Source organism: Camelus ferus, chromosome 16 (assembly GCF_009834535.1).
Source record: "Camelus ferus isolate YT-003-E chromosome 16, BCGSAC_Cfer_1.0, whole genome shotgun sequence".
NCBI classification, from domain to species: Eukaryota; Metazoa; Chordata; class Mammalia; order Artiodactyla; family Camelidae; genus Camelus; species Camelus ferus.
In genome coordinates this window covers 48,268,684-48,294,611 of record NC_045711.1, presented here as the reverse complement: position 1 = coordinate 48,294,611, position 25,928 = coordinate 48,268,684, and the positions used below count along the sequence as shown (strand labels likewise).

Here is a 25,928-nt window from a genome sequence, read left to right as displayed (position 1 = left end):
ACAGGTTAAGAGATTAGCATGAAGTTTTTCCCCAGTTTTTATTATTAGGGAAGCAGGTACCAAAGTTACATGAACTGAGTTTGTCTTTTAGAATAACCTGGGATGGTACAAAGTAGAACCCAGGCCTCTCAACTTCCTGACTGTGCTTAGCCTCTGCCCTGCCTTCATGTCCACTCAGTCCTCAGTGGTTTTTCTGAAAAGCAACGTTGCTCCTTCTGTTTAAGCCCTATCTCTTAGTAATGTTTTTGTCTTGTTTCAGACCCATTTACCCAATATTAAAGTCCACGCCTACTTCGCACCTGTCACTCCACCCCCATCAGTAGGGGGCAGCAGACAGCGCTTCTGCAGATGCTGCATCATCCTATGACAATGGAGGTGGTCAGCCTTGGTGAACTGAGTATTTAATGACACTTCTAGAGTTACCGTGGATCTCCATTGGAAGCGACCCCAGTGTTCCGGGCAAAGGTTATAAAGTGAGGGCAGCATCCAGATCCCCAGAGCCACACATACATACGCATACCCACCCTCACCCCCACCCCCTCTAGCTCTGTGACCCGGGGACTGAGTTCGTGCTGGCTTTGTCACGTGGATTGGTAAAACTTAACCATTCCTGTTGGATGTGCCCAGAAGAAAATCATAAGCAAGGTAGAGGGAAGGGGGCATTCCAGCAAACCCAGTGTTACTGCTACTGTGGTTTATTTTGTTAAGGGGTTTCTTCGGCAATTTTGGAACAGCAGCTGTAGTCCTCCAAGGTCAAGGAAAGCATAGAAAACAATACATGTTATATCCAGGGACCAGAAAGAAAATTTATTTGCATCCTGTAAATGGTAGCCATCCAGTGTGAGATGACTACAGAGCTTCTGTGCTTCCTTGTTTCCATGCCAACATGCTGAGCATGCTCACAAAGAAGGCTTGTTCATTCCTCCTCTTGTGTTTTAGTATTTGGCCCAGGGGTTTCCTAAATGATTGCATTGAAATCACTGTGGTCCAGATGTGATTACTTATTCACTCAAATTGTCACTCTCTGTAGCACACCTGTGTACCTGTCTTTCATTCTCTGTTGCTCCCTCCTGCACTCTTGCTCAAACTGTCACCTGTTTGTAGTCTGCTTACTCACAGTTGTTACTCTTTTGCTGTTACTGTGTGTACAGTTAGCATTTTGGATGATTAGTTGGGGTTACCAGACATTTTTAAAAGAGACATTATCAATAAATATTTTTTTAATTCTAAATTTTACCATTAGGGGCCCCTGCCTGAATCTTTGCCAGTCTGAAGGGAAACTGTAACAAAATCAAGAAAAGTTAAGAGAAGAAATTGAGCTAAAACTATTTTGATGAAAACAAACTTTGCATTTTGGTTTGTTATATCTTGTGATATATAATACGCATGATATGCCCAGTATTTGCACATTTTTTCCTTCACTCTAACTTAATAAAGAGAGAGAAATAACATTATTAGTAAAGAATCCCAAAACCAAACCTGAAAGTCACTGCCACCCAGGCTCAGACATGTATGTTCACTGAAATCTAGGTGTGATCAGTGGCATCTCAGGTTGGTGTCTGTGAGGTTTGTTGCGCTTTAGCAGGAATGCTGCTAGAGGAGTTGTGCAGTTGAGTCAGGCAGTTTCTTTCCTCCCTCCCCCCATTTCAGCCTCTCAGAGATGGACGAATGATCCTGTAGCAGCTGATCAACTGTTCATCAGTGTTGATAGTATCATATCTAATGTTGGAGCTTCAGAGAACCAGAATCTTTTCAGAAACTGTCAACCATATCTCTTTTGTGCTCCAGACTTCCTGTGAATGAAATACAAGAGTAGCCAGGTGAAGGCATTGGATCAGCAGCAGGTGAACATTGAGAGGAAGTAGAGGGTTCAGTGTCTCTGCCCAGCCTGGTTACCAGAGCGGAGGTCAGGGTATTCGGTGCCCATGACTCAGAGTCAAAGAAGCTCTACCTGTACCCCTCCCCACCAAAAAAATCATGGAGGATGAGGGAAATAAAATGAATTTCTGAAGTATAAGAAGTAGATTTCTAAAACCCAAGGTTAGAAACCTTGTGTAATTTCCAATATGGTGACTTTTTGGTGTTTTGGGGGGGGGATTTTTCTGAGGGGGTGGTTGTTTAGGGCATTAAATGTGCAGTCCCCTATGATTTTAGGTCATCTTTCACATGATCCAGGCTGTTATAAAATACTTGCTTTAATGCTGTAGGTGCTGGTTCTACCAGCATATGTAGGAATAAAGTGTGATTTATTTTTCCACAAACAATCAGTTGAAAAAGTCCTAGAAATCTGTACTACCCACTATTATTTAGCATGTTAATTTTATTTTAAATCTTGTTTTATTATTATGCCCTTTTAAAAGTTCAAACTGCTTGTATTTCTCATTTCCCTTCTCTTATCCTCTTCTCAAATTACCAGGTGAGGAATATACTTCTTAAAGTGAGACCTACTCTCCTGGCTGTACCCCACATATACAGATATAACATAAGTATTTTTTAAGATAGTGCCTGAACAAGTTAATCAGAGATTCCTGATTTATTAGTGAGTGTGGATTTGAATTTCCCAATAGTTGAGACTATTGAGGTACTTATTTACTTAAAGAGTTTAAAAGACCCTATTCACCAGTACATGAATGTCTTGGAAATGCTGTTTCTCTTCTCAAAGAGTATACCCACTCCATGTGGACTTGTCCAGACAATCTCTGCCTGTCTGGGCAAGAACAGAGTCCAGTGAGGGAATAAGGGCCCTGGAGTGCACAGCACTGGCATGTGTGTGGTCAGGCAGGAGCTTTGTTCCTTTCTCAAGAAAACTTCAGGCCCATCAAGCTTGGAAGAACATATACTTTTTATGCTAATCTGAAACCCACATCAGCTGATGAAATGTACTAGGACTTTGAGGACCCAGAATATGGTAAGTTTTGGTCAGGTACAAAGGGCCAGCTGAACATAAAATGTTTCCTTCTCAGTGTCAGGGATGCTCTTGAAAATCCAATAAGTCTTCAAAGATGTAGGAAAAACTCTTCCTTAGGAAGAACTTATTGGTCCATTTGACTGCAGAGCCACATCACAATATACTTTCAGTAATGAAAAAATACAGTGAATGGAGAGAAGAGGTTTGGGGTTAGTGAAAAGGTTTCCTCAAAGTTACTGTACATCCAGATCGTCTCTTTTCTAAGCAGCCTTTTCCCCTTACATTTTTCAGCATCATCAGTATGTTTGTTTGCTTGGGGCAGGGTTGGTTTTTGTGGTGAAGGAACATGCAGCATTTATTATAAGGCACCTTACAAGGAGTCTGGGGCAAGTAGTGCTGAACATGCCCAAACTCCCATCAGTATCTTTTTATATCTTCTTCACTGACCCCATCAAGATGATTCCAGTTTTGTTTTTGTTTTTGTTTTTTGCATTGACTTCTCCCATTTCCTTTCTATATCCCATCCTTGCCCTCTGTTTAAAGCTTCCATGTCTCAGTGATGCTGCTGATTTTATTCTCTCTCTTTTTTTTTTAATGACGGTACTGGGGATTAAACCAGTATCTCATGCATGCTACGCACACACTCCACCACTGAGCTGCACCCTCCCCCCATAACCCCCCTGACTATTCTCGTGTCTCCATTCTGGCTTCCTTTTTGGACCCTTGTCCTGATCTAGGCACACTATCCTGGGCAGCCTTGAATTCAGTAGCTGTTATGTGGCTCAGGCTGTTTTTCACTGGGTGATCACTGATACTTGCTTAATGAATTTGAAATCAAATTGTTAAATATGAGGAGTAAGAATATCTGGCTTCATCCTTTTTTCCAATATTTGGAATATGAAAGCACATTACATTGTGCTTTATGTAAAAAAATGTTTTCTCTTGCTGTTCTGTTCTTTAGTGGTTGTAAAAGTAGTTCTTGAATGGTTTTTTACAAATTTCCACATCCATTAAGTTGATTTAGCAGACATGTAAGTCAAATTTTTCTTATTCCTTCTATCACATATTTTAGAGGAAAACCTGGTAAATACTTTTATGATGCTTTATTTTGGGGCTTTCCAAACTGAACAGTTCTATATAGCTATAAATGGTATAGCAGTCAAGTTCTTTTTTCTCTTCTAATTGCCTTGTTAAATGCATTGCTATTGGTTTGATAACCCACGAATGCCACGGGGGAGCTAAACAAAGTGTGAGATGTAGCTTGTCTTGGTTTGAAGTTGTTAGGAAGTGTGAGTCTGTCTCTGGGAAGAAGAGGTGGTTTCCTGTCTGCAGGCAGCATATCCTTGGGTGACTGCTGTTTAGAGGGAAGGAACACTTGCAGATTGTGGTTGACCCTGGGCCATTTAATGTTGATTGTGCTGAAAGTCAGACTGCTCATGACAGTTGCCACCAGTGAGAGAGGAGGGGTTTTAAAGGAAATTGGTCTGCTCTGCCGTTTTCCTCCTGTGTGCATGATTTAAGGTTAGGTTTCTATCCCCGTCGTGCATCCTGGCTGACAGGCTCTTTCAGTGGTATGCTTTGAGTTTCCAGAAAATTTTATAAAAAGATTCCCTTCTCTGTCAGCCCACCAGCTCTAGGATCTTTAACCACCTCAAACCCAGGCAGCGTGAATTAGTTGAGAGTTGTTTGAGAAGATGTATAGAATAGGTCATGAGGCAGAACCCTCCCCTTACAGTTGTCTTGGACCAAAGAATCCTAAAGCAGTAGGAGGAGGATGGGAATTAAGAGTCTCAGCCTCTCCTCCTCTTTATTTCTGTCATAAAATTTAATTATAAGATTGGAAGATACAGAGAGCTGTATAAGACCATGTCGATAGGGTATAATTAACCTAGGTAATTTGGGAATAAAATTTGGCTTGTATTTGCTATATCCAGATGCCCTCACTTAACATCTTGGCTCTCCAGCAAAGAACATGCTGCTCTAACCTTGCCCTCTCCCTTGAGACAAAGTTCCTACCTTCCAGAAACTACCATAAGGCAAGTGAGTTTTCTCCATGAAGGGCTTCTGCAGCTCCCCACTCCAAGGCAAGTCTGTTCTGTCCATTTTTATTCTTAGGAACATCAGTTCTGCATCTCTGAAGCCTTTGATCCTTAGGGAAGTCCGTAAGAACCTCTCAGCTGAGTCTGAGTGAATCTTGGGAGCCCAAGGGGATTACATTTAATTTTCGGCAGGAAAAAAAATTGTTGGACAAGCTCACATGTGGGATATTAAGAGAAATTCCATAATGCACTTCTTCCATCTCTGCCTCGTGTTTCCTGCTTAAGCTCTTGGTAGAGGTTGGTTTGCAGGTGTTGAGACTCTGCTTCTTCAGCCAGGGTAGTTCATTGCCCTTTTAGGAAAAAGAACCATGAGCAACCAAAACTGCATCAATTGGCCCTTTTTATTTTCCACGTTTTTCAAGTGTCTTGTTTGGAAGAATCAGGGTGGGAAAATGCTAGATGAGATTCAAAGTAAAGGAGAGACTCAGTTCTGGAACTGGGCTGCTTTGCTTCAGGTACAGGCATCTGTCCTGAATATGTAGAAACAGCTGCCTCACATGTGAATAGATTTACTTTCCTCTCCATCTAATGAACTCCATGCCCTTCTTATTGGCAAGGAGGGCTTCTGTTTTCCACGCATCTAACCACACACCCAACCGGTGTCATCCAGATGGGGATTGGCACCACTGAAAATACCACCAGTGCTTTCCAGTGACTTCTAGGTGTGGTTTTCACCGGGGCAAGAGCAGGTAGGCAGTAAGTGAGAATTCCCACCTGAAGAAGAGATGGGAGAAGAGCAGTGTCCAGACACATACCTATTCTGTTTTGCCATACCCCAAGAGCCCAGGGGAATCTTTGAAGTGACTTTTTAAAATCAAAGTAGAAGAAAACTTTTCCCCACTAAGTTTTGGCTTGTTGTTGTCTCCTATACTTCTGATTCTTATTAATTCAGATCTGTACCACACTGCTGCTCATACACATGTATGTGTTTCTTACCTTAGCCTAACCCTTCTCAGCCCCTAAAGTCATTATTCTGTTTTGTTTTTTCTTTCTTTCTTTCTTTTTTTTTTTTTTAACAGCACTAGCGAATGAGAACCTAAGGTCTTAGAAAAATCCTAACTTGAAAAGGAGTCTCTAACTGGCATGGTTTGATTTTTCACTTTACCTTTTCCCCCTAAAGACTTGAATGATTTTCTTTCCCAGTGCTACATAATAGACCTGTAATAAGTGAAACCTTTGCTGCTACGTTTCTGGGTTTACATTAGTTTTTTCCTTCCCTTAAGAATAATTTCTTATCTGTGCTTCTCTGATGACTTAATTTCTAGTAAGTGCAAGAAGAGGTGAGCCTGAGATTTCTTCTCTTACTCCCCTCCTCACCCCTGCCCCCAAATTACACACTAACCTCTGAAATATACAAGATCCACAGGATGGGGCTCATCAGAAGATGCCTGTGTTTTTTTTCACCATGCTGTAGCGCTCGGAGCTGGCCCCCGAGGATCTGTGACTGCCCAGTTACTACAGGGGGAGAAAGGCCTTCTTAATTTTGCCTTTCTCCATTCCCCTTTTATGATCAACCTTCATATGCCTCCCATTCTGGCTGCCTCCTTTTTCCTCCCAGGAATTGTTTCCAAGTACCCTGCTTTGGTTACTTCCTAACTGCTCCCCTCACCTTTGCCCACCTTCCAGTGACCCTGAGAGCACAGACCTGAGAAACAGGGCCTGTGCAGAGCTCAGAGAACTGTGAGGACTACCCCTGCCTGTCAGATTCTGCTTGGGGACAGAGACGGGTGGGTAAATGGTGCTGTGGGAGAAATTTTTATCGTCAAACCAGGCTGTTTCACCCTTGCACTGCCCCGCCTCTGTCCCCACTCCCCTGAGGGGGTAGAATGCAGAGGGATGGTTGACTGGCTGGATCTGATCCCAAACATTGCTGTCTGGCCTAAGCCTTTTCCAGCCATTTGGCCTGCCCTGGAGTGAGAGCTTCAGTGTGTGGGAGCTGCTGCTTGCTTATTTCTCCACCAGGCCTGCCCCAGCACTTAGCCAGTCCCTGGGGCCAACACAGTTTTCTACATGGTGACCTAACACCAGCTTCCATTAGCTGTCCAAGTGACTGTGTTTCCACCCAGTACTTTTGGCGCTTGAGGATGGGGTGGGGGGAGGGAGGGTTATTTAAAATAAATAAAATCCAAGGTGGCAGTAGAGGATTCCTTTTGCTTTAAAATCTTTGGACTAAAAAAAAAAAAAATGTTTTTTATATATAAATATATAAAGTAAATTGTTATGTAACTATTATTGTTTCCTGTATGTTCTAATTTTTGTTTTATGATGTAATTAAAGGAAATAAGCTGTGAAGACTTCTCATTTTGCTGTGGAAATAGCCTGACTTGGAGCTGTGATTCTTAACTTCCTTGAACCCTTGAACTGTAAAAGGCTCCTGAGGCTGAAGGGGCTTTTTTTTTTGCATCCTTATTTTTTTTTCCGTATTCTTTAATTAATGCCCTTTATTTCTTATTTAATATCTTTACTTAGTACCTTTTCAATAGCCTTTACTTAACCTGAACTCCACTTGTCTCTAAGAAAAATGGAAGGCATAATATAAATCAAGAGTTCCTAAAAGCCTTTGTCTTAATTACTTTGATAGTAACAGTTCAACCTGAGTCCCTTACCTGTGCAGAGCATTGCCCTTGCCTTGCCTGGACTGGGAAGGAGAGAGGGAGTAGTATCATAATTAAAAGCTCCATCTGTCTCAGTTATTCACTGGTGAAGTCAGGGTAATGTACCTGCTTTAGAATCCTGAAGATTAAAGTGATAATAGTGGCACATCGTAAACACTCATATGTTACCTGCTTTTATTCCCTGTTTCAACAAATATTTCCGTATCTAGTCTGTGCCAGAGGCTCCTCGGTTAAGAGATACACAGAGGCTAATGCAACAGGGTCCCTCTCCTTTTGGTGGAGATGAGCAGTGGAGCCAAATCAGCAACCTAGATTTAAATCTCAGGGTATCCAGGGGAGGAGTGGTGGAATGCATGCATGAGGTCCTGGGTTCAAAAGGTTTTTTCAACTTAAGTAAATAAATAATCCCCTCCTCCCCCACACAATAGGGAGAAAATCTCAGGATATCTTCCCTGCCCTGCAGCACCATTGGGGAGCCCCATGGAATCATAGGCCCCACTTGAAATCCACTCATCCTGCATGAGGTAAAGACCTGGTCTGGATTGGTCATCTGGGGCCCAATGGTCCGTTCCAGGTGCCTGCTGTCTTGTCTGTATTGAAGCAGTCTGGGCTTTGAGGGAGGCAAGTTCTGGGTCTTTGAACTTCTATAATCAGCCTTTCCGTTCTCCTGTTCTTTAGTTCTGTTCACCAGTTCTGCCAATGTTTAGGGCATTCCTCCCTCCTACCCTCCCTAGCCAGAGGCCACCTGATTTAAGACTCATCAGACATGGTCAGTAAATGATAAGTGAGGTGAATTATCAATGAAGGCACCTTGGCCCGTTTTCCTCTCCGTGCAAATGATTTGGTCTTCTATTTTCAGTATGTTTGAAATTTTTCATAATAAAATTTTCAGAGAAGGGGGTGAAATGTATAAGAATAAAATACAGCCCAGTATCACTTGTCTTTTTAAAAAAGCACTTAATATAAAATTGGATTTCTGCATGGAAAAAAAAGATACACCAAAAAAATCAGTTTCAGGTAGATTATAGGCCTAAAAATGAAACAGTATTAAAATTTAAACTTTGAAAAATATGCATAGGAAATTATGACCTTAATATAGGGAAAGAAACAAAGTTAAAAGATTAATTTTAATTCAACTATATTTAGAATATAAATAAAGCCCTGTAGCCTCACTGTTCAAGAATAGCTGTAGTAACTCCCAAATCTCCAGAACTGAAGAATGTAATAGTTGAATAATCTTTTGGAGGATTTAGTGATTAAATTTTTGCCAAAAACTAACAAAAAAAAAAGTCAGATTACATCTCCTTTTAAATTAATGTTTAATTTAAAAGTGGGTGAATAAAATTTTAAATAAACATGAATTAACACATTCTGCTTCAGCAGCAGAGCTTGGGGCAAAAGCCCCTTATCCACATTACTGGGTTTTTTGCCTCACAGGCTTGGCCAGCTCAGCTCAGTTTGGGAGGTGAGACCCTTGTGTCCCCAGGGTTCCAACAACTGTTGCTTCTGAGCAGAAAGAAATGTGAGCCTAGGGGCTGCTTGTCTCCTCCCAGGGGTAGGATACACGATCTGGCATTTCACCTGGAGCCTGGTGAAGCAGCCGAAGATTTGAACAGGGCTTCTAGTGAGCAAGGACCCCAGAGAACCAGGCTGGCACCAGTCTTCTCTTGCAGTGGGGCATCCCTGGGCCTAGGTCAGAACCAGGTAGTAGCCATCTGGATTCTGCACTGAAAGCAGTTAAAAAAAAAAAGTGGGGGGCACCATTGGGATGATGTGGGACCCCAACGACTATGACCATGCTGCTCCCAAACCTCCAGTTTGTAGTGCATCTGCCACATCCAAGTGGTCTTCCGCCCCACCGTGAATCTACCTCTTTAGGAAGCCTCCCTGGGTACCGCAGCAAAGAGGAGGGATAGAGGGCAGGCATCTGAATAACCAGGCCACAAGCCAACTGATCAGAAGTGCTCTGCTCCAGGTGATGTCTAGCAAGCACCTGCCCTTACGATAGTGGGGAGGGGAGAGCAGAGTCCTTACCTCTCCTGCTAATAAAACTCCCTGATGTAGAAACTAGGGTATTTTTCCCTCATGAGAATGCATTTACTCAGTTACATTTTTCCTAAGCAGTAAATAGCTGTCTTTTATGAATCTGTCCCCTCTGACACAAAGCTAGCATTCAGAAGATACTTACCCCTTGATTGGGACACAGCATCCACACACACACACACCTTCATGGAATCTTTTAATCTCATTTAGGAGACAATATAAACAAACTTATCCTTTCTAGGGCTTGCCAGACACACCTCTCCCTCTAAAACCCCTACCTTTCTTCACCACAGCCACAAAGTATGATTCATCCTTAAGATTCTGAATGACCTGCAAGGGATAAAGCATTACTAAGACAATTCTGTTCTTTGAGCCAAACAGAATAAGCTAGGGCAGGGAGGAGGAGACTGGGCCTGAGGTGGAAGAGTGATCCAGGCCTTTGTGGGGCCTTTTACCTGGTCGCTGAGGAGAATGAGGATGCCCCCAGGGCCCTGGTGGAAGAGACGGTGGATCTGATTGGCTGGGAGGGCCAGGAACTCAGCCAATTTTCCCATGAGTTCTACAGCACTGAGTTCATCCAGAGAGATCTCTTGATAAAAGCCTGGGGATGTGGGCAGCACAGGGGCAGGGGTCAGTGGTTGGTGGGGTTCAGATCCCTCTGAACCAGAACCAGAAGGAGAGGGCAAGATGACAGCCTCATGGGGAGGGTGGGGGTGTGGAGAGAAGGAGTAAAGAAAGAGAAAGGCTTATAAGTCCACTTCATTTTCAACTCCTATTCCTCACATTTGGGGAGGCCTCAGGCTGAGGGGAACCCCCAGTTTAACAAGGAGATGGGGCACCATATGAATGATTGAAAACCCAAGTTCAATGGCAGGATAATAGTATTCTCATCCCATGTACTAAAACGAATGACAAGATCAGTTGGGGTGGGAGTGTGGAACGTGGAAAAGTAAGCCCAGGGAGACATCCTGGAAGGAGAGGACTAATATAGTCATGGTAGATGGGAATGCCAAGGGCATCCTGGGTCCCAGGAATGGTGGAGCATCGCCCTTCCCCAGGCTGGAAGAGGTTTCATGCAGCCCCACCTGAGTTTCTTGTCTTCTGGAGAGGCCAGAACCTCACCTGAGTCAGGGTTCTTAGGAACCTCGTTCTCTTGCCTAGAGACCTCCCGAGCAACATACAAGGTCAGCCGGTGACGGATGGGCCTGGGCCAGGAAAATAGTCTACATTCATACTTGAACTGACGGGTCCCAGTTTTAGCTCCCGTCCCTCAGGGAGAGACCCTGCCTTCTCTCCCTGGTTTCTAGGGGAAGAGGCCACCCAGCATTTTCTGAGGCATTTAATGAACGCTGGACCCTGGGAGGAGAGAAGATAAGAAAATTCGATCTCTATTCCTAGAAACTGAGTGATACAGATGGGATGGCTACAGAAAGAAGTCACAGGAGCCTAACTTCTAAGCCCAGCCCTTGCCAGCCTTGCTTGCTCTGTGACCTCAGGCAGGTCACTGTCCTTGGGCCCAATTTTCTTCCTTTGTAAGAAGAGGGAAGTGGGGCTAAGTGGTCTTTCAGGTGCCTTCAGCTTGTATATTCTATGAAACACAACTGCCAGCTGAGTTGGTAAGTGCCACTACAGTAGGAAGGGGACCCTGGTTGGCAGTGCCCAGCACCTGGCTCTAAGAGTGTTGAAAAGGCGGATCCCATCGGCAGCCCCACAGATCTGGATAAGGTCCTGGCGGGTAAGCTTCAGCAGATCAGTGCCTGCAGAGTCAGACAGGGCCAGATTAGATGAAGAGGTCTGGGATCAAGGGTGACAAGGGATACAACATCTACAAATAGCCCTAGTATGGCCAAACATCAGAGTCAGACTTGGACTCAAATCCCACCACTGCCACTTGCCAGCTATGTGTCCTTGGGCAATTTATTTAACCTCTCTGAAAACCTAGCAAGCATAGTGCTTGCCAACTCATAGTTCTAAATAAAAGTTGAAGGGCACACAACAAACCAGGACAGAGACAGGCTTCCTGCCTGAATGTCCTGCCCTCAGTCCCCTACAGTCCCTACCAGACCCCAGCCTCACCAGTGAAATTGGCCAGCATCCGGCAATAGTTGGAGAACCGGTGCAGATGCAACCATTGCTGCGTCTCTAGAATGGAAGCTCCAGGGTTCAGATCCTGAGGCACAAAGAGAGCAGTCCAAGTAACACTGTAGACCCACGGACTAAGAACAAGGCAGAGGGGAAACAGCCCCTGCCCTTGGGGGTCCCAAGTGACAGGGAGGCCCATCCTGCCCTGGGAAGTGCCATTTTGTGCTCTGTGGCCATGCCACATCTTTCCACCAGGGGGCAGGGCCACTCTATTCTGGAAAGTGAGATGAAACTGCTGAGAAGGCTGGAATAGTCATTAGGGGTTGCAGACTCACCCGAGCTGGGCTGCCCCTCGAGGTGTCCACAGTGAATGGTGGTGAGGAGCAGAGCCTGTGGGGAACAGAAGAGTCAGGCTCAGTGGAGCAGTGCAGCCAGCCTCCTGCCCCCAGCCCTTCCCCGTTGTCACCCACAGATACCCCGGGAGCTGCCTCAGCTCCACCCTCAGTCCTGCCCCTCCCTCAGTGCCTGGGCTGAGGAGCTCTCCTCTTCACTCTCACCCCAAAGGGTTGACATCCTGCCTTACCTCTCCGGGGACAGGAGCTTGCAGGAGTGTGGGGAGGTCAAAGCAAGAGGGCTCAGAGGCGGGTGGGGCCCCAAACTGGGCTCTGGCCATGGTGTACACTGTGGGCAAACAAACAGCAAGGTTAGCCTAGACATTCTGGGGGCAGTGGTGGCTCTTGGTTCACCTCCCTCCATCTATTAGGAGCTGACAAGGGGCCTCCTTGGGCCAAACTTGGTCCCCGACAAGTAGACCGAATTTCCACACAAAGAAGAAAGTGAACTAGCCAGCAGGTCTGCAAGGGGAGTGGGAGAGGCTTCCTGGAGGAGCTACAGCAGGAAGGGAGATGCTCCAGGCAGAGGGAGCAGAAGTGAGGTGGCCTGGAAAGAGTCAGCTCCTGGAAGTCTTGAGCAACAGACTATGCAATTTGTGCTTGCAGGAAACAGGTGGAATCATGGGGTTGGGGTGGGAGTGGGGGCCTGTGATGATCCTAGGGCAGTCACAGCTCCTGAGGACCAATTTACCCATTTGTACTATGAGGGTCTCTTCTCCAGACCTTCCCGTCTGTGCACCGCCTCCCACCCCGTCACCCACCCTGTCACCCAGCACACACACACCTCCATGAAGACTGTGCTCTCACAGGCAGTCTGATACTTGTCTCTCTCATGCAAGGGCTGTTTCTCAATCTTCTCCCGGTCAGTTTTCAGTTTCCGGTCAGCTCCTTTAGGCTGCAGGAGAGTGACAAGGAAACCTTCGAAGCCCCCTCTTTACGTTACAGGAGGGGCTCTAGGAAAGAGATCCATCCCTCTGTGTACAGAGAAGGAAATAGTCCCAGAGACGGGACCGCAAGCTGAGGGTCCACAGCAAAGCAGAGCCAGATCCACACAGCCAGCAAGGCAGGGTGAGAGCCCTGAGAGGGGGCAAAACGGGCCCCTCGTGCGGCCTGTACCTTAAACACCTTGATGAGGCAGCCAGCCGAATGCAGGTGCTCAGGCGGAAGTTCCTTGTCACTGGGCTTGAAAGTGTCGATCTGGAGGCGGAAGGGGACACCTTTCTCTCCACCTTTTTTCCGAGGAGTGAACTCAGTGCTGATGCAGTGAACCTGAGATGGAAAAGTAGGATGACTCCAGGTCCCATCCACGTGCAAGGGATTTCACCTGAAACCGGTTACCTGCCCGTCACCTGTCAGCCGCTAATCGCAGCAACTTTCCATTCCTCAACCAGTGTCTATTCTTAAAGTGTAACTTTATTGGGTTCTTTCCCTTATTCAAAATCCTCCAGTGCTCCCCAAGGTTACGGGATGAGAAGCAAAGTTCAAGCACCTTAAAGAGCCAAGTCAAGCCTTTCTGCACGGCTGTTCTCTCTATCCCATCAGTGAACCCACTGACCCACCCAGCCCGCCTAATCATGGCCCCCAATACACCTTCATGGCTTTCCCTAGCGCCCTCTGCTGGGAAAGCTCTCCCTGTTCACATCTGAGCCAATACAGCCCATTCTAGGATAGGGTTGCCAGTTAAAATGCAGGATGCCCAGTTAAACCTAAATTTCTGATAAGCAACAAATAATTTTTTAGTCTAAGTATGTCCCAAATATCACATGGAACATACACTAAAAAATTCTTTATCTAAAATTCAAATTTAATTGAGTGTCCTGTATTTCATTTGCTAATATCTAGCAGTCTGTTCCAAGAAGCCTTGCTGACTGGCACGCCCACTATAACCCACCCCACCACCACAATCATAAGAGGAACAGCTAAAGGTCCAAACTTCAAGGGAGAGAAACCAAGGCTCACAGAGATTATGTGACCTGGCAAGGTCTGTGCTAGGAAGTGGTGAAACTGAAATGGTGCCACATCTGTTCAGCTCCTAGTCCTGATGCTTAGACCATGGTGGGCGCTCAAAAAAGGGACTTACAGGAGACTTTTGACAATATTGTTTGATTATAAGAAGGAAATATTTTCAACATAGAACATATGGAGAACATTGAACAAGTATAAAGAAGAATAAAGGCATCTCCCATCACTCCACCTCTCAGAGATAGTACTGTTAACATTCAAGTATTGTTTCTACCTTTTCTCTGGGCAAGAAGAAAAAATTTTGTGTATACACACACTTTTATTTGTACAAAATAGAAATCAAATGTTAAATACAGGTTTGTATTCTGCCATATAGGAAAGCAGTTTCTCTGGTCATGAAATATTTCTCAGAGACATCATTTTAATGGCTACCCAATTTCCATTGTAAACCCACACTAAAACTTATTTCAAAGTCAGTCCTCTTCTGATGGACATTTGGATTTTTAAAAAATCTTTTAATATGAAAAATGATGCTGAATAGCTTGAAATGATGCTTGAATAGCTGGTAAATATATCCTTGTGTACTTATTAGACACAGCTATAGGGTAGATTTCTTGAAGTGGAACTACTGGGTAAATGAGTATGAACATTACGTTTAGTAAGATTTGCCGAAGTGCCACGTACCCACAGAATGGGTGCACCAATTTGTGTTCTCAGGATATGAGGGTGTCTCTTTCTCCAAACCTTACCAATAGTGGCTTTTGAAAAGTCTTTGACAGTTAAAAAAAAAATATGTAATTTTAATTAGCATTATTAGCATTTTATTAGTTTGAACTGTCTACATTTATTGGCAATTTATATCCTTCTTTATAAATTGCTTCTATCCTTTGCCCATTTTTGTCCTGAGTGTTCATCTATTTTTTCTTACTGATATATGAGAACTTTTTATATATTTTGAATATCACATTATATGTCAAATGTGGCAACTATTTTTCCCATTTGATTCTCCTTTTCATTTTGCCTATGTATTGCCGACTGTTACTTTTTATGAAGCTAAATTCTGTCCTCCGTTTTAAAGTTTCTGCCATTACTTTAATGTTTAACAAGTCCTTCCCTGTGGTGAGATTTGATAAACATTTATCCATCTTTTTTCCTCAAGGTGCTTTCTGGAAGTAATTCATTCTTATTGTCCCCTCACCCCTACCCAAACTCACCTTACTTTTCTAGTACACCAGAATGCTGCCACCCCCATCTGACCTCCAGCCTCCTCCCTGTCCCAGCTTCAAGCTCACCTGCAGGAAGAGGGAGGTCCTCTTGGTCGGGTCCCAGTAAAACTCCACCGTGTTGAGTTGTGAGGGCAGCGCTTGGGGTTCCATCACCCCTACAGACAGTGGCACATCTGCAGGCACAGGGTGGCAGGCAGGGAGCGAGTCTCAGCCCTCCCCATCCACAAGGGCTTCTTAGACAGAAAGTAGCCCTAAAGGGTCCCCAGTCCCTCCCCGTTCACCTATGTCCAGGATGCGGTCCCCAGGCCGGCTCCACCTCCACCCATCCAGCTGCTGCTGCTCCGTGTACTGCAGGCGCCGGTCGTGGAACACCACACGCACCACACTCTGCGGGCGCAGGAGGGCGCGGCTCACAGGTCAGAGGGCACCTGGACATTTGGGAACCAGGTCCCACACCTGCCCCAGGGCCAACCATTCCACCCTGTCCCCTACCTTTCTTCCCACCCCCAGGGGTATAAAGACTTAGAATCACTGGATCTGTGTCCAGATGCCCACCTGCCACTCACAAGCTTGAAACTGAGGAATTAACCCTGAGAAACAGCCTCAGTTTCATCATCTGTAAAATGGAGGAGTTAATCCCTTCCCATTCTAGTCACTCTACCTGGTTCTCTTCGCAGTACTTACCAGTTTGTGATTTGTAAATCAATTTGTAATTGCATATAATTTGTATAATTACATGTTTGTCTCACTCAGTAAAATGCAAGCCCCCTCGGAAGGAAACCACATCTGTCTCTTTGCCCCTGAATCTCTAGCTCATAGAACAGTTTCTGGCCAAGAATGAGAGCTAAACACTTTTTTTGAGAGAGAGAGAGAGAGAGAGAGAAGGAATCATGCATGTGAATAATGCTATGTACATGTATTTCTGGTTCTGCTACTTACTGGCTCTGTGTTCTTGAGAAAATACTCAACTCCTCTGTGCCTGTTTCCTCAACAATTCCTGCCCACCACTGAGCTGTTGTGAAGATCAAATTAAAAGGTGCACTTGAGAGGATTCTACTTGACAGTGACACCACAGTGATGACCCTGGCTTCCTGCCCAGATGGACAATCATGCCCAGCCTTTGCTGGTTCTGGGAGGGGATGCACCTACCTTTAGCAGCCGGGTGGCATCGCCCAGCTTGGGGTTGCAGAGCATTCGTACCTCATAGGACTGGCCTGGGAGAGATTAAAGGGATGTGTGGAGCCCCATTCTGAGAAGCAGAGGTAGTGCTTGTCACCCCTAGCCCACCCTGGGCCCAGCCTCCAGAACTTGCTGCCCCACTAGCCCCTTCTTTTCCCCAGGTCCAGCATACCCTGGTTCAAATAGGTTAAGGTCTCCTCCTGCTGCTTCACAGCCGGCGAGGTGGCTGCACAGAGCACATACTGGAAAGCAGGGCAGGGCGGTTCTGCGCTGGGGATGCTGGGCAGCTCTTCCTGCTTCAGGTAGGGCAAGGGCAAGGGCTCCCTGCAAGGGAAAGGAGGGCACTGCTGGCTTTCTGCCCTGTCCACCCCATCCCCTGAGAGGCTTTGACTCTTTCTGCCAGAGCCTCCCTCCACCAGGGAGTCCACAGTTTGCCACTGCAGGCACCCCAGGGGCCTAAGAGGTGGGTCCACGTCCAGCTCCTCTGGCCTCCAGGAGCTCTCCCTTAAAAGGTGCAAATCCCAGGTACTAGTAGACACTTGCAAATATCTGCCATCAATTACCTGTTTTGCAACTTCAGGTCTTGCCTGACACCCAGTTAATTGCCTGACCCAAGTGTCCTGAGTGGGTGGATGGTCGGGGTGTTTTGAGATGTCCCAGGACCCACTAAACCCCAGGTACATTTGATCACCCCTTAAAGGAACCCAGGAGCAGGAAGCCCATAACCCTTGGCTTGAAACAGATGAGCCTACCATGTCCATCACAACTCAGACGAGGGGCTTTCTCGGGGACTGGGGGAAGGGGATCTGACCCTTACCTGAGCAAGCTGCTTGGTGGCCCCAGGTACAGTTCCCCAGGGCTGGGCCACAGGTGCTCTGGTTGGTTGTGCCAAAACAGCATCTTGGAAAGGGAGCAGGACCAGCTGCGTCACACGCAGAGAACTCAGCACTGGGTTGGGCTGGACCCACTGCATCCACCTGGGGCTGCAGGGTTTATACACAAAAATATACCCACAAAAGGGTGGGGGAAAGCCCTCGGCCTCTTATTGGCTGAGCAGCCAGGGCTCTAGGAAACTCAGGACCTATCAGGCGGCCCAATTTGGGGGGAATCAAGATCAGATGTCCCCAGGGCTCCCACCAATCATTAACTCTAAGGGGACATGGTGGTGAAGCAAAACAAAGTCACAGGGATGGACATCCTCATCCCCCTCCATTACCCAACAGGCCCAGGAACAATGAAGGGGCACCTTCAGACTAAAAGATGGGCCCCAGATCCATGAGCAATGTAGAGTAGAGTCCCAGAGACCACAGGCTGGACCCCTCACATGACTGCATGGCAGGAGCCTGACCACTCCAGGGGATAGGACAAGCAGAAACACTGCATCACATGGACCTACAAAAGGGCTTTGCTCCCCCTGGCCTCCCCCCTCACCTCTAACCCTCCCCACCACATACACACAGGAGCAGTGATGGCCAGACATCTGTCCTGTCACTGGGGGCTACCTGGCTAGGGGACTGGAGTTTACAGAACATAGTCCATCTTGCTGTGGAAACAACTCGGAGAGTGGGGGAGAGTGCCTGTGAGGACAAGGGTGTGTGCCTGGGAGTGCCCCCTCCCAGGGAGGTGGAAGGAGAGGAACTCTAGCTGGGCTGGCTTCTTGGCCCCCTCCTCTGCCCTGGGGCCTGGAGTGGACTGTGTTTATGGACAAATACAGCCTGCCTGGGGGATGGCTTCCTCCCCCAGGCTCAGCCCCTGTTGTCACTGTACACAGTCAGCCCCAGCTCCCTGCACACCCCCCCCAACTACTGTGTTTGGTATAAACAGATACCAAACTGTGCTCTAAAGATGTGGCCTGGCCTCATGTGACCCTACCTATCCAGGCTTTGTGATTCTGGGGGGCCTCCCTGGGGGAAGAGGGAAAACGGGAAAACTAGAGTACGTCCTAAACACACACACACACACACACACACACACACACACACACACACACACACACACACACACACACACACACACGGCAGGGCACATCCAGATACCTGGCCCTTAGTTCCGTATATACATTCTTCTCCCATGAAGCCAGACAAAAGGAGAAAAAGGGGAGAGGAACATTCCTGCCAGTGAGGGCCAAAGAAGCCTGAGTCCCCAAGTTCCCCACAATAAGATCCCCAAGACTTCAAGAGCCCACACACTGCCCAAAGTTGGATTCAAGGCCAAGAGGCCCCCCCATAGGACCCTCCAAGGCTGAACAAAGCACGATCCCAGGAAGGTCAGGAGAAGGGAAGTAGGCTGGGTCTGGGTTGGCCCCAGCCTGCGGGGAGCAGGGCAGGTCGGGCAGAGGGGATGAGCTGGCAGGGGAGGTTGGGGAGGGCGGTGTTTGGGGGAGGATTGTTATGGAGAGTGGAGGTAGAAAAGGTAGAGGCTGGTGTGGGCCCCCTTCAAGAACACCACCAGGAGCCGGTCAAGGGAGTGGGACTCCAGCTCCATAACCCAGTCCCCTCCATCCAAAGGTGTCTGTATCCTCCCCGATGCCCTCTGAGTGCCACCTCCACCCTACTCAAGCTGCTACTGCCTCCTTCCGCCCATTTCAGACCCTCTGAGCCTCTGTATCCAAAGAGATGTTACTAGGCCAGTTCCTGGTTTTCCACAGCTCTCTCCAGAAAAAAGTGGGGCTTGAGGCAAATAGAGCCTGGCCCCTCCCAGTCCCCATGACCCCACTCTTTCTCTTTCACTTTGCCTCCTAGGCCAGCACAGCACAGGATCTGAATAGCCCATCCTCAGGCCTAGAGAGAGACCATAGGAAACCTGGTCCCGGCCCCCCACTCTCAGAGGAGTTTCAGGCTCTGGGTGGTCCAGGGCCCCCATGAGGCAGGGGTACATTTCTGAACCCACTTTCCGCATCTGGAAAATGGGAGCAAGGCCTCCCTCCCACTCAGTGTGGCAGTGAGGAGCCAAGAAAATTCTGTGGAGTTCATCGTATCCCAGGGTTTAATCTTCAGGAGCTCCCCTTGGGGTAGGGAGGGACACCACCAAGGACCCTGATGTTCCCACCACAGCTTAATTCTGGGGGTACAGATCTGTCCCAGAAACTTCCCCACACACAGACAATTTCAGGAATTATTCTTTGGGGCAGGATTTTTTTTTTTTAGTAGACTTTTTCCTACCCAAAAATCTCTATCATTTTCTAGGCCATGGCATAACTTGATCCTAATAAAACTCTTTGGGTTTCCCTAAGCCAAGGAAATAACTATTTATCTGTGAAAATCATTGAGAAATAACAACTCAGTGTCCTGTGTCCTTTTCCCCTAATCAAAATGCAGTGTGTTGTTTTGTTTTCTACGCCAGGCAACTTTGTAATCTGGAGAGCTGGAGAGTGAGGTCTACTGCTGCTTCAGAGAAAGAGGGGCTGAGCGAAGGGTTCCTCATTCATTCACTCAGCAAAATGCTATTGTGTACCTACTATGGACCATGTTCTCTCTCCCTCCTTCATACTAGTGTGTGGGACCTAGGGCAGGGTACCTAGGTGGATGGAATCCTGCCCTCTCCAGGGGTCAGGCACCCCTGCTACCCCTACACTAGAGGTCAAAAGTTTGGGCACTGAAATGATTTTTAAAAAGAATGAATGAGAACACGATTTTTCAGACACATACACACACGGAGCAGACACCACCATATGGCAATCCCTGTGTGGTCTGTGTGTCTGTGTACACAAATGCCCCCACCCCAGGAGGGTGGTGCCTTTTCCCAGCAAGATGTCTCTGAAGCCCCTGGGCGCACAGCTCCACAGGGCATCATGTTAAACAGCGCCCCCTAGAGTTCAACAGAACACAGGCCTAAAGGATTGGGCTCTAAACCCCTAATCCTTTATTCCTGAGCGTCCCTCTCCACCACCAATATGTCTCACCTTGGAAAGGTACTCTGTTCACACTTCAAACTTACTGCCTCCTTAAAACCCTCCCTCCAGCTCAGCCAGCTCGCATTTATTTTCCGTATGTCCTGTATCTGCCCTTCACCAAATTCCTTCATAGCAGTTATCCGATGGGCAGTTGACTCTTTGTGTACTTTGTCTAATGTCTGATTTCCCATCAAAGTAGAAGCCCCTTGAGGGTAGGGACCAAGAGGCATGTTAGTGTTGGGGTTAAAAGTATGTTTCTCGAGATAGACTCTTAGTGCCGGCACAGCTGTGTGGCTTTGGGTAAGTAACTTAACCTTTCTGAGTTTCACAGTGCAACTATAAAAAGGGGATAATGAGAGCCTCTACTCAATAGGGCTACAGTAAAAACTGAATGAGATACTGAGGCCTTAGTAAATGAAGGTATCTTTTTCTCCATGTATCCCCAGAGCCTTGTATATCATACAAGTTTATTTATTTAACACTTAAACGTATAGATTTATGTCTATAACACCTGTAAGTGTAGAGGGTCTGCTTACTTAATAAAGAGTTCTTTCATGCCCAGTATGACTTCAGAGGGCTTTTCAGTCTACCTTCTAAGGTAGATGTTATTTTTTTCTATTATTCTATTATCATCCCCCATTATACAGATGAGGAAACTGAGGCTCAGGGAGGTTAAGTAGCTATCTCAAGGTCACACAGCTAAGTGTTTGAACTCAGGCCTTCCTCCTAATGACTGTATCATGCCCCTATATTCTGCCTGATAAATGTGAGTGGAACTAAAATGAATATCCAGGCAACATTCCAACCTGGAGAGCTGGAGAATGAGGTCTACTACCCGTTCCCCAAAGAAAGAAGGGCTGATGGGGAAGTGTTCCTCATGGGCTTCTGTCATGAGTAGCAAACCACGTAGGGCAGCTTGATTGCTCCTCATGCAAACTTGACATTAAGAGATTTTGGAAGCATGATTTTTTGGTATTTGGGCAGCTGGTGATTGTTGGTCTTGGCATCCTTACTTATAGGTCTAAAATAAAAGGGCTAAAAAAAAAAAAAAAAAGCTCTCAAAGAAGTATCAGAACCCAGAACCTGAATTCCAATGAAGGCAGTGACCTCTGGCCTTCCTGAGCTTTCGGCCTCTCTAGCTGCAAAAAGGGGACAAAATACTTTCTGTTCCTCTCCTGGGCTGTGAGCCCTGAGGATGAGTAATATGACTGACAGTGGCTGGGCTGCTGGGGTTTTGCTAGATGGGGGTGGAGGGACTGAAGACAACAGAAGGGGCAGGAAACAGGATTTTTGTCTCCTTGGGTGTGGCTCTGTCTTGGGTGTTCCCTTGGGATGAGCAGCACGTGGTGAAGGCTGCAGGAGGGAGGGAAAGGCATTGTAGGCAAGGGAAGCAGCTTGCCCTGAGGATTTAAGGTTGTGCCATCCTCCAGGTCCCACTGCACATTACCACCACCCCACGAGGAAGGAAGGTCCCCCATTACAGTCCAGGAAACAAGTGTGCAATGTGTCCAAGGTTATCAGCTAGTGAGAGTGGGCTGGAGCCTCAGTGCCCTGCACCCCTGCCAATCATCCAGACCAAGACACAGTACTGCTTCCAGGCCATCCTCACAGTGAAGCCTTTGGCCAGAGGACCCTAAGACCCCACTATTCTAGCTCTCTGTTTCTATTTTGCCACCCTTGAAAGCCAGAAGGATCTCCCTAAGACACAGGAATGACTGTACCACTCCTCCGTGGAGAAGCCCACGGCCTCCAATCACTCTCAGAGCCATTCTCAAGCTGTGCAGTGGAAACTGCTGGGGAACCAGGGTCCATCTTCCAGGGCATCGGTGGCATACAATGGTTAGTGCTTAAAATCATTTTTTGTAGGAAAACTAACATGGAAATTCTTGGAGTCAAAAGCAAGTCTTGCACATTTAACATAGAGCCATGTCTTTAAATTCTCTTCAAGTTCTTTTTTTTTTCCCTTGGTTGGGGGCAGTTAGGTTTACTTATTTATTTATTTTTAGATGAGGTACTGGAGATTGAACCCAGGACCTTGTGTATGCTAAGCACACACTCTACCACTTGAGCTGTGCCCTCCCCCCTTTAAGTTCCGTTCAGGTTCTGAGTGAACCACTTTGCCTATCCGCACCCCCACCCCACCCCCCATACCTCCATGGTACACCTGGATTACTTACCTGGGCTCCAGTGAGTGAGTCTGAGAAGCTCCTTTGTGCAGGAAAACCCATCTTCCTGGCCCAGCATCCAAGGCCGTTTGTCCACTTATTTCTGCCTTTCCCTCTCACCACTCCTCCTCTCCCTTGCTTTCCTGCAGCTGCCAGACCAGGCTGTTCTGTTTCACACCTCTGAGCCTTGGCCCAGGCTGTTCCCTCTGCCTGGGATACTCTGGCCTCTCTGCCTTCCAGGCCTCTAGGTGGCCTCTGTCACTCAGTTTGTAGCACTCCTCTGTCCCCACTGTTCCCTACCCCCAAGTCTGCTCAGAGAGACCCTCTCTGGGTCAGGATTTACAGGAGGGCCTCAAACGCAGGAATCAGGCACCCCTGGTGCCCAGAACCTCTCTAGGCATTTAGTAGGACCTCACAGTTTAGACATCTCAAATGAAGAACCTCCAAGGCCCGGACTACACCCCCTACCCCAACAGAAAGACATCCAGTGCTGCTCTCTGTGTAGTCTGCAGGGGGCGCTGTGGGCCCAGGCTGCCCCTAGGTTCCCCAGCCGCTGCTTCAACTGGGTCTAGACTCTCCCAGACAGAAAACCTCTCCCCAGGAGGAGTTAAAGGCATTCCATTCTCATTGTCTTAACATCTCCTTGGCATCACTACCCTCCTGCTTCTGCCATTGAGTAAGCCAGATTCACCCTCACCAGAACACCCAGATCCAGCTGCTTCCAGACTTCATCCTCCCTCTTTTCCACCAGCTCTAAGCAGCACCCTGCACCCCAGTCTGTGCCCAGGGTCCCTCTGCATGGAAATATCCTCTTTTAAGAGTCTGGGGGCTCTCAGTGCTCATATTCCCAAAATTCTAACCCCTAACAGCCCTGCGCCATCCACTGGGCTCCACTTCCTTGCTCACCCCAAAGTAATGACATTTCTGTTACCTTGGTAACAGACGCTTTGTGGGCGGGTACGGGGAATGGACTAGAGAAAGATAGCAGTGGCTTTGGATGCTATTTGAGATATAGGAAGTGGGGGTGGGCAAACTGGCACAGAGCCTGGGGAGCGGCAGCCAGGGCCTATGACCTACCCCCCTACACACACATACACAGGCTGCTGTCAGCCCTATGTCCATGGCCTCAAGGAGAAAAGAAACAGAATAGAAGAGAACAGCTTCTTGGAAAGAGGAGCTTTCCTCATGGAGGAGAGGGAAACATCCCCAACACCAGTAGCCCGCACCCATGAGAACAGGTCTTCTGGGCGGCCTTGGCTTGGTGGGGGTGGGGGTGGGGGGAGGGGTTGTAGACACTGGAGCCCGTGTTGTTCCCCTCCAGGGAGCCTGGGGCACAGAGAGAGGGAACAGCTCACCCAGGACGTGTTAGGGACAATGCCACAGGCAGTGGGAGGGCGGCTCTATGCCAGTGTCCTGAGGTTGGTGGCAGCAGGGGGTGGAGGGGCCCTCCTCCAGCCCCTGGGGACCTGGCTGTCCCAGATGCCACAGCCGGGAAGTGTGTCAGGCACTTGCGTAAGAGCCTTCTATATTTCCATAAAATCATAATTACTGATGCCTGCCATGGGCCTTAGCTCACTGGAGTGGTATCTGCCTCTGGGGCCCTGGGTGGGCTGGCAAGGGGAGGTATGGGAGACCGGGCCAGGCCAGGCCTCTCACTGTGTTCTCTGCATCCCCGGCTCAGCTGAGCCTGGGCCCTCTCTCTCTCCCCAGCTGGGAAATGAGAACCCAGACTTAGCCTCAACCATAACAAACTCCTCTGCCCTAGGAGCCCCAATTCTAAAGCTGGAAGAAAAGGCCAGCTACTCATGTGTTTGGCTTGGGCTGTTCTTGGCAACGCATAGGGGCAGAGGCCACAGCAGGGAGGGGCTTGAAGTGAAGGTGCTTATGGGAGAAAATAGGTCAGTCCTTAGGGAGGAAGCAATCCCTCACATCAGAGAATCAACCCTTTGGAGTGGAGGGGCCCTGGGGTTATTCAGACCAGTGGTTCTTAATCTTTTGGGGATCTTAGATTCTCTGAGGAGCAGATGAATGCTGTGAATTCTCCCCTAGAAAATGCTTATTCTCCAAAATTTTATATATCTTCAAGGATTTCATGAACTCCCTGAAACTCATCTCCAAGACTAAGATTAAGAATCCTTAAATTTTTAAAAATTAAATAGTAATAACTATTCATCATGTCCTTAATATGTCCAGCTCTTTATATATATCGACTCATTCAATCCTCGAAAGAACACTAAGAGATATACAATTATTGCCCGCATTTAATCCAACTTACATTTCAAACTAATCTAGTCCAATTCTGCCAATCTGAATAGAAGACCAAAGACCCTCCAGAGATGGACAGCTCTCTGCCCAAGGTCACAGAACAAGGAAAAAGGGCAAACCAGGAATGAGGACCAAGCTCTCTTAATGTGCTGGGCATTGTACCATAGGCAGATTTGGAGTCATCTGGTCCATCCCTCTGTCCCCAGGTTCCCGAGAGCACTGCCCACACTCACTCACTCAACTGTCCTAGTAAGAGGCCCCCTTGTAGCTCTATTACGACTTCCAGTCTGGGAGGCCTTCTGAGAGTGATGGCCACTCATCCTCCTGCAGCACCTCGACCCTTGCTCTGCCCACGCCTCATTTCTGCCCTCCAAATCTAAGATGGGATAGTGTTTCTCCTCCTCCAAGGGAAGCTTGCCCAGTTGCTCCTGCTCCATTCCTGAACCACTGCAGTGGGAGTTGTCGGCACTGAGACAATGACTCAGACTTAGTTCATCAAAGACAGGTCTGAAACACGAAGGCTGCAGGCCAGAAAGGACAGCCAGAGGTCATGGGATCCAGCCCTGCCCCATCTCAGGCTTCTAATGCCCAAGACCCCAGGGCCCACCGACTTCCCTGGCTTTCCTTGGTCCCCAGTACCACTGATTCCCTCTGGGAATTCTTTCCCATGTCTAGTCAGAGGCTCCTCTGAGTCAGTTCCTGCATGAAATAACAGGCTCCAAACAGCTGAAGAAAGTGAGGGAAGGAAGCTGTTTCTTCCCTCTGCCTCAGAAAATGGTCTTGGTGGAGGGAGAGGTTATATGCAATCTCAGTGGTAGACTGCATGCTTAGCATGAATGAGGCTCTGGGTTCAATCCCTAGTACCTCCATTAAAAGAATATACAAATAACTAAATAAGTAAACCTAATTACCTCCTCCCTGTCCCATCCCCCCACAAAAAAGAAAAGAAAAAGATCTTGGAAGGGACAAATCTCCCAGAAGAAGGGAAAGAAGAAAATGAACTTTCCAAGGGGCTAAGTGGTGTACTACACTATCTTGTTAATTTTGCTGATGAAGAAATCAAGGCTTTAAAATTTACCTACCCAATGTCCAGTGAATTA

General features: G+C 47.3%; 2 protein-coding genes and 1 non-coding gene across 5 annotated transcripts in view; 2 read left to right on the top strand and 1 right to left on the bottom strand.

Moving 5' to 3' along the window:
• Window positions 1-7,304, top strand: part of FBXL20 (F-box and leucine rich repeat protein 20) — a 90,483-nt gene extending 83,179 nt beyond the window's left edge. For both annotated transcript variants that reach the window (XM_032457912.1, XM_006176364.2), the window contains exon 15: window positions 260-7,304. In XM_032457912.1, the coding sequence (XP_032313803.1) occupies window positions 260-367 (108 nt within the window). In that variant the 3' untranslated portion in view covers window positions 368-7,304. The remainder of the gene's footprint in view (window positions 1-259) is intronic.
• Window positions 7,305-7,397: 93 nt separating this feature from the next.
• Window positions 7,398-17,821, bottom strand: LOC102514353 (transcription factor CP2-like protein 1). 2 transcript variants are annotated; one of them, XM_006176417.3, is made up of 15 exons: window positions 17,324-17,814; window positions 16,679-16,830; window positions 16,477-16,541; window positions 15,609-15,714; window positions 15,394-15,500; window positions 13,256-13,408; window positions 12,924-13,034; window positions 12,331-12,428; window positions 12,083-12,137; window positions 11,742-11,835; window positions 11,332-11,422; window positions 10,788-10,870; window positions 10,121-10,266; window positions 9,944-9,995; window positions 7,398-9,349 (listed from the first exon to the last, which is right to left on the bottom strand). In XM_006176417.3, exons 1-15 carry the CDS (start codon window positions 17,404-17,406, stop codon window positions 9,312-9,314), a joined length of 1,434 nt encoding a protein of 477 aa, XP_006176479.1. In that variant the 5' UTR covers window positions 17,407-17,814; the 3' UTR covers window positions 7,398-9,311. The 2 variants fall into 2 exon arrangements, with proteins under 2 accessions (XP_006176479.1, XP_032313804.1); XM_032457913.1 differs by having other exon boundaries at window positions 7,398-9,995; window positions 17,324-17,821.
• Window positions 17,822-21,247: 3,426 nt separating this feature from the next.
• Window positions 21,248-21,409, top strand: LOC116656895. The gene has a single exon (XR_004311902.1). It is a non-coding gene; the product is annotated as a U11 spliceosomal RNA (small nuclear RNA).
• Window positions 21,410-25,928: the final 4,519 nt, after the last annotated feature.

Coding starts and splice junctions, on each gene's coding strand:
- LOC102514353 (XM_032457913.1), bottom strand. CDS start 17,406: ATGCTGTTTTGGCACAACCAACCAGAGCACCTGTGGCCCAGCCCTGGG. Junction 13,035..13,255: donor GCCTCATCAAGGTGTTTAAG/GTACAGGCCGCA, acceptor ACTCTCCTGCAG/CCTAAAGGAGCTGACCGGAA. Junction 11,423..11,741: donor GATGCTGGCCAATTTCACTG/GTGAGGCTGGGG, acceptor CTGACTCTGCAG/GCACTGATCTGCTGAAGCTT.